This window comes from Lepisosteus oculatus, chromosome 17 (assembly GCF_040954835.1).
Source record: "Lepisosteus oculatus isolate fLepOcu1 chromosome 17, fLepOcu1.hap2, whole genome shotgun sequence".
Taxonomy (NCBI): Eukaryota; Metazoa; Chordata; class Actinopteri; order Semionotiformes; family Lepisosteidae; genus Lepisosteus; species Lepisosteus oculatus.
In genome coordinates, this window is record NC_090712.1 from 14903111 (window position 1) to 14915383 (window position 12273).

General features: G+C 40.1%; 1 protein-coding gene across 4 annotated transcripts in view; it reads right to left on the reverse strand.

Moving 5' to 3' along the window:
• Positions 1-12273, reverse strand: part of LOC102692035 (EMAP like 4) — a 106147-nt gene that overhangs the window by 22996 nt on the left and 70878 nt on the right. For 3 of the 4 annotated variants that reach the window (XM_015362832.2, XM_015362833.2, XM_015362830.2), the window contains 9 exons: positions 10170-10195; positions 9511-9543; positions 5750-5873; positions 5234-5383; positions 4390-4459; positions 3083-3193; positions 986-1081; positions 496-630; positions 79-214 (listed from right to left, as the gene is read on the reverse strand). In XM_015362832.2, coding sequence (XP_015218318.1) covers positions 79-214; positions 496-630; positions 986-1081; positions 3083-3193; positions 4390-4459; positions 5234-5383; positions 5750-5873; positions 9511-9543; positions 10170-10195 — 881 coding nt within the window. The remainder of the gene's footprint in view (positions 1-78; positions 215-495; positions 631-985; positions 1082-3082; positions 3194-4389; positions 4460-5233; positions 5384-5749; positions 5874-9510; positions 9544-10169; positions 10196-12273) is intronic. The other variant, XM_015362831.2, reaches the window with a different exon arrangement.

Genomic DNA, 12273 nt, shown 5'->3' on the forward strand with positions numbered 1-12273 from the left:
GATTTTTGATTGTCACAGTATACTGTCCTATGGACACCACTAAGCTCATGGACTAACGTCCTTATCTGTTTTCGTTACCTTTAGGGCCTTTCCCCGGCGCAGGTTCCACCATGCTTCGGCTCCAGATCAGCATGATGCCCCCCGAGTCGCCTGTCAGGATGTCCCCGTTATTGAGAAAGGCCACGCATTGCACAAACTTGGGCTTCTCGTATTTCTGGCGAAGATGAAGAAGGAAATACAGGGGCTTGGAAATAACAAACTCACCAGAGCAACAGAGCCCAGCTATAACTAGCATAAGTTATCAAAAGCTATAAATGCTCTGCCACATTGCAAACATACGAATGAAAAAAAGGACATTCAGAACAGTGACAGTGATTTGTATTTGCTGCTGATGGAATGACTAAATATTTTGGTGCACTAGGGTAACCAAGACTCACACAATAACATATATGTATAAGTACGAAGTCTGGTCTGAGCTGCCACAGGTTTCCTCACCCCAAAGATGCCCTGCTTGCGTGCCAAGGAATTGCCGTTCCAGGTCCAGAAGAAGATGTGGGACTTCCCGCAGGTGACAATGGTGTTGGCATCTGTTGGGTGAAACTCCACTGCCAACACCACCTCGTTTGTGGTCTGAAGGGCCAAACAGGACAAGTCAGGTCAGGCAGGGCAAAATATTCCAACAACAGCATAATAGGAGAGACAAGAGATAATACAAACACACACTCAGACAGAACAAAGGAGCTGAGAAGGGGACATATTACTGTACATTCAGGCAAGGAGATAACAGAGACAGCAAGGGCCAGATATCCAACATGGACATACTGTAAGCAAACAGTGAGGCAGGTTAATAGATTATACACACCAAAGCAAGAGAGGTGCTGAATATACTGAAGCAGCTTTTTGCAGTGTTGCACACAGTAAAGCTTTGCATGCTAAAAACCAATACTTTCTGTGGAACAGGAATTGTGTTGGCTGGTTGTCTTACCTTGATTTCGGCTATCTTGGATTTCTTCTGCCAGTCCCAGACTGTCAGCATGTGCTCATTGGAATCATCAATCACACACAGGTGAGTTCCAGAGTCCTGAGGTGAAAGTACATGTCAGCAGGACGATTCTGCCAGGCCTAACCCTTGCGGCAAACCTTCAGGTCCTCTCTCATGCTTTTGCCAAAGAATATGGCCCTGCTGGCAAACTAAATGCTCAACTTTGATTGCCAGCACAACAGAACTGTTGAACCACACAGAAGAAGGCAGCACTCCAAGTTCATCCAGAATTTTGAACAATGAGCAAATAATGATCTTCAATGCATAGTATTTCTAGGAAAACAAAAACGGTATCATGTAGGATGTTAAATGCTAGAGGGGGTAGTTTTATAGATATAGGGTGTTTTTTTTTCACAATATCAACCTTGTACTGCATAGCAATCATTTAGATTTTGCACAAGTGCATTCATCTTCAGCTCCAAGAATTGTGAAAAACCAAGCCAATCACGCCAGTGATTACACTCACAACAGAAAGGGTGGGCTCCACAATGTGTTCATGAAGACCCCCAACTGCTTTGAAACCAAGGCTCTCATTACAGATATGGCACAGCATATTGCTGCACCAAATGCTTTCATAACTACTAGAATCCCCCTTTGACAGGTGGGCTGGAGGGCAGAAAGAAGAGAAGGCCAGTGGCCTTCATACAGTAGCTTGAACTTTACGATTATGGGAGCTGTGAACCGAACGGCTCCTTGTATATTTCAGCAGTATCTTCTCTCGGTGAGAGCTGACAGTCTTTTTTACACAAGCACATCTCTCAGCACATGCAGAGCAACAGATTCTTGGGTTTCAGCAAGTCTTGCAGAGAGCCACCTGATGGGTAGCTATCCTGAGCTCTATACAAAGGAATATGAGATTTTATACAGGCCAAGACTGGCACTGTCTCAGTCTTCCCTTTCCCCACTAACTTGCTCTACTCCTCCTTCTATACCTACCTGCTCCCACAACACTTCTGTAATGTTCTCCCTCATTGCTAATTGCTTCCCCGCATGCTCACATCCTTTTATTTCAGCTTATGTAGTCACTTTTATTGTTTTGATGAGGATTCTTCAGTTGCCAAAAGAAAGAACTGTGCTGAGTACCATGACTTCGAAATGCACCTCAGGACACCTTAGTGCCTGTGAGGCATTTAGTAATCATGAAACACGCTTAACTACAGGCAGAAGCAAGGGGCAACTCCAACAGACACTAGCCTCTTATTACTGTGTGGATACAGAAAAACAGCCTGAGTCTTTAGCAATGTAACGCACTGTAACAGACAATGAAAATTAGGACTAAGTTTAACTGACAAGTGAGTGACAGGTATTTCTGGTTTCAGGAATGAGTCACTGTTTTCAGTTCCACTTGAGCAGAAACAAATTCAAATGATTTCTAAGGAACAGTGGAAAAAAAAAGTTTCTAACGATATAGTGTTTTAACATTTCATTAGGAAACAGATTTTACCTAATTTTACCTAAATAAAAAAAAACTACTGTTCCACTTTTTTTCTATGCTCTCTCAACACTGTAAGTATTGGTTCGGTCTGGTAATTGCTGACATATAAACAGGTTCAACCTGATCCACAGGGTTAAGCTTTGAGCAGCTTGTAAGGCATCACCATACAGATGTGTGAGAAGACTAAAAATCCTAGGATTAGTTCCCTTAGTCTTGCCTGCCTGTACAGTACACAGATGAGGATTTCCCTGGGATAATGTGTTTCAGTTAGCATTGTAAAGCTTGTGATATGGATTTATTGGTCATCACTTTAACATGCTTCAGAACAGCTGTGTCAATATCTAAAATCTAACTACTGACACCCATATCCAAACAAACAGGCACTTCAATATCACAAGTCTGTTATTTGAGAGGGGCGTTGATTCAATTTTGATTCAACAAAAGACGTGTGTAAATCGTGTGTATCAAGGGGTATACAAGTATAAAATTTGGCTATACTGACTCTGGATCAGTCTGCTTTTTGGTGAACAGTTGGAAAAAAAGAAGTGGCTGCCCAAGTACTGAAGAAGCAGAGGGATGAAGGAACTGTCGATCCTGTGACTTACGGCTTTGGAGAAGGCGAGGGAGCCCACCCCCCTCTCGAAGGTGCCCAGGCCAATGACCTGCAACGTGGACAGGCTGACCGAGTCCCAGACACGCACGTGAGGCTGCAGCGGCTGCAGAGGTGAAATCGGGCAGGAGGAGGACTCCCATTATTGGCACAGAACACACAACACCTGCTATTATTTTAGTGCATGAGAAGGCTCTTCGCGTGCAGCGCTCATAAATTTACTAAATCAGACTCGGTTAACCTCCGATCTATCTCCATTATGTACTTCATGGACTAGATTACACACTAAGGGCTGGAATAAATGAACATGTAGAATGATAAACAATGCACAAGCGTTGCTTCCACATGCAAGGCCATACTGCCCCTAAAGATGAAAAAAATGACCTTTTAGAATACTCAACAAATCTCCGGTAATAGACTGTAATAGTAATGTTAGGATAATCCAAGACGCCTTTATTAAGGAATCCCTTAATAATAAAGACAGGCTTGGCCATAAGTAGGGTGATTCATTTGAGTGTGCATTAGTAGCTGTTTATGTTTTACATCTATGCATCCATTTGTTAGTCCTTTGGTACTCCCATGCAAACATCAAACACATGTTGTAAATCTCCTATCTTTTTAATATGAAGGCTAACAACACTTTTGAGGATAAATGTTTCAGGTCAACTGGCTGATGAATAATATGGAGATGGTCCAACAACATATTGTAAGATAAGTCTAGCCTGGCTATCATTATGCTGCTGAATAAACACTCTTGGCCTCCAAGATATGCATGTGTAACGCACGTACTTTGTAGCTGGTGAATCAAGGGGATATGTAACAAACACTTTCACACTCTGAAATCTTCTAAGGTGAAGGTGTACACCTCTGATCATTGGGTTGAACACAAAGCATATTTTTGTTCTACTATTATCAAGTGTATGCATGGAATTATCCAAAATTAAACATGTATTATATTGTACTTGTCATTCACATTAATCTCATGACCACAAATACCAATTGCTTGATTTAAAAGAAAATATCAATTTTGAATTTGGAGGAATAATACTGGGACAGCTAACATACATTACACTGTATTATATAGCCACTCCTCTGTCACCCAAATCAATCTTCAAGCCCAGAAGCATATTATCAATTCTGTGCCAACCCATAGGTAAAACTGGTGATGTGTGGACTACAGTGCTCTTTTACTAGGTGAGCAAATCAGCTACAAAATCAGAGCAAACTATAGATTTTGGCCCACCTGCCTTATGGTGTCATTCATACAGTATAAAAGGACATTTAAGATGCAGAATGTCTCACCCTTCCATCTTTGTCAACCCCAGCAATCTGTCCTGTCGCAATTCTGATTTTGTCAGGGTGAACTGCAAGGCTGTGAGGAAAAAGGACAAAAAAAAAACCATTAACAAAGGATCCCCCAGTTCACTGCCTGGAAAACTAACTACTAAACTAACTACATTCTAGTTTACACACACAGGACTATACTAAACTATTGAACACTCAGAGCTATCAGCAAACTGCAATGCAGTTGTTCAACATGACACTGTGTTTTTGCTTATTCACCACAAACACACTGAAAAATGCCACAGAAAGCTGAGTGAGTGAACTAGATTATCTTGAGCTCACAGAAGCTTTACAACTGCATTGCAAAAAAAGTAGAGCTTTACTTGTTCAACGTTAGTCAACAACCTACGGTATGTCTTGTATCAAGGTCAGACAATTCTTACACTAGTAATCAATTCAAAATAACTTCCGGTGGGAACAGTTGCTGGTTGAATTGCAGTGTATGAAATTAAAGATTGAAAAAGGAAAAAAAGGTAGATTTTCAGCAAATTATTTTTATCTACCAATTTATGAGCTTTAGCAATTATTCTGAAACAATATTAACAATATTTAAGAAAGCAATCAACCCCAAGCAATTTGCATTTTTTCCAAGTTTTTTGCATTTGCATTTTAGTTCAAAACTTCATCTCCTCCGTAAAGCCTTATCTATTTTTACCCAGGAGAACCCAGGACACGTAACACAACACCACACAATTATTACAGGCCCAGAGCAGGCATATGCTATCCTGACGATGTGCAGCTTGGTACTCTATGTGTTGTTTCTTTACGCAACGTCAGTCTGCCCCTGAGTTTGGAAACCCACCATTTGACGCAGTCTGTGTGACCCAGGTAGTGCCGCTGTGTCCGTTCCTCATAATTGAACAGCACCACGACTGAAGCAATGAAATACACTATCTCCCCAGTGGGCAGAAGGTACACGTTGGCCCTGCAGTCCCGTCCTCGGTACCCATACCTGCACAGGAAGGTTAAAGAGCAGCAACTAGGAAGTTGTAGGCTGGAAGGAAAGATAGACTGAAGCTCAGGGAAGAGAGGTAGGACATTCTGGCAGGAGGAAGGGAGACAGGTAATAACTGAGTTAGAAAGCACAGGAGACAGAGACAGCCCTAGGTAAGGTTGAGAAGAAACGTCAAAGGGAATGAAGCAGGCATGAGGTAGGTCACCGGCAAAACGTGGCTTCATTCAAGGACAAGAATCTGGTCACAAGGGAAAGTAGCTCTTTGCGACCAGATTGCTGTCCTTGAATAAAAAGAGAAAAAAAAACAAACAGATGGGAAGGCAGAGAGACATGGAGGCTAAAGCGGGCAAGGTGAAAGGATACACCCATTCCAGCTTGAGTTTCTCGGGTGGCAGCTCTGTCCTGATGTCATCGTAGTTCTCCACGTCTGATGGAATGAACATTGTGATGGGCCGTCCCCGCATGAACATCTTGATGTAGTCTCCTTCTGTTGGGGGAGGGAGAATGGAGAAAACCTTAGTTGATGATGGAGAAGAACAGCTCAAGGGAAGGGATATGGAATCCCTCATAACCAAACCAGTCTTGGTGGGGGGATAGACTTTTATCCCTTCACTGTACAAAAGCAGATAACTTCCTATATCTGGTTAGATCATTAATTACATACTGTATAAACAGAGACAGATTCAGAATCAGAGTAATTACACCAGAGATGGGATCTTAACACCATAGAATATCGAAGAACATGGAGAATGTAGGTAATTCTAACGTAATTAAAGGTAAGGTAGTACTAAGGCTTAAACAAATTAGATTTATTCCTCTAATTAGAGGAAATATTTAAGTTGGAAAAATGTAATCCTAGAACATACAGTAGAGTCCTCCAGAAAAGCAATCTACACCTTTTCCCATCAGGCAGTAAACATTCTTCTTCTTTGTTTGGACTTAACAAAGGCAAAGTACCAGCCAATATTATCCTCTTAGCTTTCCTCCCCTGTAATTAGGCTAGGGTGTGTCGCACAGGGTTGCTGGCACAAATTCACACGCCTCATTCCCCCAGGCAAGATCATCAAGTCACACAACAGTTTTTTAATATCCGCTGTCGTTATTTGTTTTAATAATAATTAATTTTAACAAGAACATTAGTACATGAGGAGTTCAAGAACTGTGCAGCAGAAACCAGAGGGCACAAACAGAACAGGCGGCAAATCTTTTTCACTGTATTGTGAAAGTCAGGAACAAACCACACAGCCATGCTGCTGATACCTTTACTTCTTTTAGGAAAAAGGAAATGGATCATCTGATCAATTAGCTATTAGCAACCTACACAGACTGAATGGTATCCTCTTGTTTGTAATATGTAATATTCTTAAGGAGGAAGATAAACATTTCAAGAAATAAAACAGGTTATTTGTCATTTCTACTGGTTAGCTTTACTATGCTGAATTTTCATTTTAACAGACAGCTGAATCTACTTAGGCACTAAAGTTTGTGAAATACTTTAGTTTTTTTAACTAGTAATATCATGGATAGTTAGTAGAGAAAATCTACCATTCTTAATTTACAGAGTGAAAGTGAGAAATTGACACTTACATTTAGTGAAGAAACTGCAAAATAATATTCTTCTATGAAACTGCTTAAGAATCATGAAGTCTCAAGAAATATTTTTTAAAACTGCCTTAGTACATACATTTTTTTCTTTGCAGTAAAAGCATAATAATTTGTGCAACCAACATTGAGAATGAAGGGGACACTGATCTTCATGAACGTGCAGATATGAGAGAGATTCTCTGCTTGATGCGGCAGTGTAGTTGTGAGTTATGTTATGAAATTATTCACATCGACATCAAGTACCCCACACTAACACATACACAAAAACAAAGTAAAACAAAACACAAAGAGCTCGTGCAAAACAGAGATAAAGCAAGATAGAATTTAAACTGAGTTACAAAATAAACAGGGTGAGTAGCAGAAGAACTTGAAATGTCAGGAAGGTACGGTTTCAATAACTGGGATCATTACAATTTATTTGACTTGTCTAACATCCAAACCCAACTGGCCACAGACTAAAAATTCTTCTCTTTCGTTGTTTACCAAAATGGGAACTGGAGTGAGAGGCACTTATCACACAGCTGTATATATCCAGACTCTTTTCATAATTAAATCAAAAGCCTTGATGATAGTCATATACATTATGACATATTATGTTAAGAACCTCAGATAGCTACCTTGCCTGTCTACCTAAAGGAACTTTATATTGTTTCTTTGCACTGTGTGTTAAAACACTGGAGAAGGGTAAATGAATCTCCAATGGATAGCAAAGAGGCCAAATTAATTATTTCATTTTATAAAGTGCTTTTCACTCTGCAGGATTCCAAAACTACACTGTATATAGGAGGGGCCTCACTGTATCCTTCACTAATGTGCAGAATTCACCTGGGGTTCTTACTATACAGCAGTAAAGATCACAATTAAACTGAGAGGAAAGGTTTAGACAAGAAAGAACCCAAATTGTACTGCAGTACATATTAAAATCCAGATCCTGATTACATGAATGGTAATTATCTGAATGGTCATTCCTATGGCACACTATGCCCTACTGCCATACTGGGGTTCTGGTTCTGAATTGCAGGTGCCTCCTACTGGTCCAATAACACTACTTCCAGCTGCACACTAACAGTCTAATTAAATGACTATACTTGTTACTGTATTTCTTACTTCACACTGAAATCACTATTTTGGACTACAGCATTTCCCCCTATAACAGTAAATATAGAAAAGAGATGGGGCCAGAGGACCCAGCAGAACATCTCTGGTCAGTCAGTGAAAGTTAAGCATTCAGCATTGTAATACAGTTAGTTTATTTTCAGCGCAGTGCAGGAACCCTTGATGCCCCAGCTGAAGTACCACAGTAGGAGCCCAGGCCCGACATGCAGTTTGTTGCAGGGTTCGAGATCAGAGAACGCATAGAGTTTCAAAGATCCCAAACAGACTACATTTATGATTAACCACTTGCCAGGGAAGTAAAAAAGCAGCCTCAAATACAGTATGATGGAAGTTGTGTACGGACTCCTGATTCTTGAGTTTTAGAGATAACAAGAACTCCACCCAAGTGACAGCCTGTTGCTTCTGTTAGTTTATTTTCAATTTTGATAAAAAAATCAAAAGGAACTGGGAGGCATTTTTATCTTTCTGTCGACAAATCTAATGTGGAAAATATAGCTTTTGTGGTGCAAAGGTCCTGTTCCCTGCTAACAGCTAATAGGATCACACTTTTCCATCTCTGGCCCTTATTTATACTGGCTCTCTGCGAGACGGAGGAGGGATGTTTTTCACAAGATTAAGAGCAATGATAGGCTACCCCAGAAGCACAGGACATTCCACTCAATCCTGTATAGAATATCGTCCCTGAAAATCTCACTGTGCTCCATTTGGAATACAGTGAGAAGGTACTGTATACAGAATCACAAAGTTCTTTTAGTGTGATGTAAGAAAAATATATAAAAAGTCAGCTGTAATGTTCCCTTCACACCTTTTATATTAAAGAGTAATCCAGCATGATTAGCACAACCGATTAGTACAATTAACACAAAAGTAAGCGCTTTGTAATGAATTTTTAATGTTTCAGATGATTTTTACAACAAGTATGTTTAGAGCCTTCAGAACTTAAAAAATCACCTAAACAATTGTTTTTGCAGGTTTTCAGATAACATTCATTTTTTTTCTGAAACACCGGGCTCATAATGTTAAGACTCTGAATGACATTTTCTGACGATAATAAGTGATAAGACTTGCAGATTCCTTATATACTCCAGCAAATTGGCAGTTCTATTTTTTAAGCTTTAGAGCACATTTTTGAAATGTTTGGGCTTGTGTGAGTGCGGTTTGGGGGTAGTTTAAAGCTGTGAGTCAGTAATGTAAGCGTCCAGATTCATCTCGGGGGAACACAGTGAGGGCCGGGTAATCTGGCCTGAATCCTTTTCTCTCTCTGTCGAGGCTGAAACATGAACCCTGCAACACCTTTACACTGTAAAGCTCAGCCCAGAGTGAAAGAGATGCAGCGCGAGAGAGAAAGAAAGTGACCGGCCGAGCAGCTAGAGGTCACTCCGCTGACAGTTCAGGGGGCTTACCTTGGCTGTTTCTCTCTCGGGTGGACATTTTTGCTGGTTACAAGACAGAAAGAAAATCACTCAAACAAAAACAGAGAACAAAAAAAAAAACTACAAAACTAAAATAAGAGACAAAATACTGGTGGAGAATGTGGACTTAGTGGTGAAAGGGTTTTTTTAATGAAAGTGCTGAGAGTCTTAGTAAGCAGCCATCTGTATGAAATCACAGGTAGCTTCAGAAAATATAGATTCAATATAGTAAGACTATTAAGAAAAATTTAAGCTGAAACATTAATAAGACTCTCGAAACACTCAAAACAATCGGATTGATACAAAGGCTGGGGATTTCACTGGCTTAAAGAAAGCTCAACGAAAATGGTATCCTGTTCTTTCTGATTAATCAAAAACTCTTGGTCTTGCAGCAGAAGCCCGAGCCTGGCATGTGCACAGACCAGAATGGTCAGATTAATGACTTTTCCCTCAAGGAGAGGACGTCTGCCATTGCGCTCATCAAATATTAAGAATTTATGATAATATAAAAGCAAAAGTAAAATTGCCTGTACAATAAATTCCAATCCCAAATTTAAAAAGGGCAAAATAAAAATACAAAAAATAATTTCATGACAGTGACCAGAACACACACAATTCACTAACACTTCAGTGGTTTTAGTTTGTCTTACCTTGGCTGATAACTGGCTCTTTGTGCCTGGAGGGGACATGAAACAAACACAAAATGTAAAACCGTGGCACAGAAATATACTGAATATTTAACATAAATAAGGGCTTTGCCATAAATGACAAAGAAAAATGTAGGGAATGTCTGCATTCAAGGGTGGTGAATGAATTATGTCTAGAACAGGGGGACAGAGCAGAAAAGAGCGGGAAATGCAAGGGAGGAAGGGAAAGGGGTCCAGCAGGTTTTGTGCCTTGTAACCTCTTAGTAAGATCACACTTCAAGGTAGGAAAGGGTTAACTCTTTTTCACTGAGTGGACAAGACAGAGAGCTATTGAGAACTCTGCAGTCTGAAATCCCTTGCCTCTGTTGAGAAATTCTGCTGACAACTCCGTGCATTATCTGTGATTAGGATCTCTGGACTCCAGCCAAAGTTTAATCACTATACTGATGATTTACTGATTTCCTCCGTTTCAAAACAAAATGCTCATAGAGAACGTATTGCAGGACTTGTCAATCCACAACCCCAGTCCAGCCTGTTTCAGCTATGAGCAGACTAATTTGAAGAGATTAAGTGTTTTTTTTGGGAGAGCAAGCCCGAAATCTTTTTTTCTGTTTTATTGCTGCACTGGGCCTCACAGGTCTGAGAAATAGATTACATGCGTGTTGCTACTCCTATATCATGCTCGGTCTGTTAGAAAAAAAAATGCGTCAGAGCTGAGGAATACATTTTGGTCACTCAATTTACTGTTTTAAACTATGTGAAGCAAACAGACCATGGAAGCAAACTGGATCTTTTTAAGAATAGATTCTGCCATACTTTTTATGTACTCATAACCATTATTAGTTTTTGGCTAGCGAAACCCTCTTCAAGATTCTCCTCTCATAAAAGGCCCCCAATTAAAGCACAAAATGAATCTGAAGACTATAATGATTACAAACAACAATAATATAATTTACGAAACCCTAAAAACTGAAATGCAGATTAACTGGGATTTTAGTGTTGACAACGCAAATCCACATTGAGAGAATGTTGATTTTAAACCTAGTTGGGAGTGGGATATATGAAAAAGTTTTCCTTTGCTTCAGCAGACCCTCAGGGGTAACGGAAGTGAAAATTTCTCACATACAGAATAAGATGCAAATCCAGATTGTAGAGATTTACACTTAGGGATTATTCAAATGTCATATTGACAGGAATACAGTATATTAATTTAGTGTACAGGAATAAAAGCAAGCTCTGATTAAAGACGTGGCCTGCCATCTGTTCTATCCCTTTCTTAAGATGTCCAAACACATACTGGTTCTCAGTGTGTTCATCTGGGAATTACTGCCTGTTCCTATCAACAGCTGTCACTCTGGAAAGCTTTTACCAAAGGGCAATTCATCAGATGTTTAAATAAAAGCTTAATTTTTTAGCACACAGGAAAATTACTGCAGCCTAAGGGTTCTGAAATGTCAACATCTTAAGTACTTCAGAATCTGAAAAAAATAATAAGTATACATGACACAACCAAATACCCTTCAACTGTAAACAACATATGTTTTAATGAGTCTGCAGCCCAGAATACAGCACACCTGGATCTCAGTTCTAGTCAGTCCTGGAGACAGGAAACAAGTTGTGACACGCCTTGACCACAATAAAAACAGGCATGTGTCCAGCTCATCAAACTGTCAACATAATTAAACTGTCACAGGCTGGGTGGGATGATGAAAGAGCATGCACATTTAACTCCAAAATCAAAGGACCAAACATGCTTCCAAATTGTAAAATCTTCCTTTGCCATTTTCTTAAAAGTTCTCTTATAAGTTGAAACAAATGTTGAAAACATTTCTGGAGCTCTATACAGTAACTGTACCCACATATGTTTCAGAGTGCATGGATGTGTCAGAAGTATAGGATTAGCACCACAGAGTTGGGGCCCTGGGTTCAATTCCAGACCTGGAGTACTATCTGTGTAGAGTTTGTATGGTCTACCTGTGTATGCTTAGGTTTCCTCTGGGTGCTCCGCTTTCCTCTCACAGTCCCGAGACATGCTGGTAGGTTAATTGGCTTGGTATAAATGTGTATGTGTTTGTGTGTCTGTGTGTTCCCTGCAATGGACTGGTGT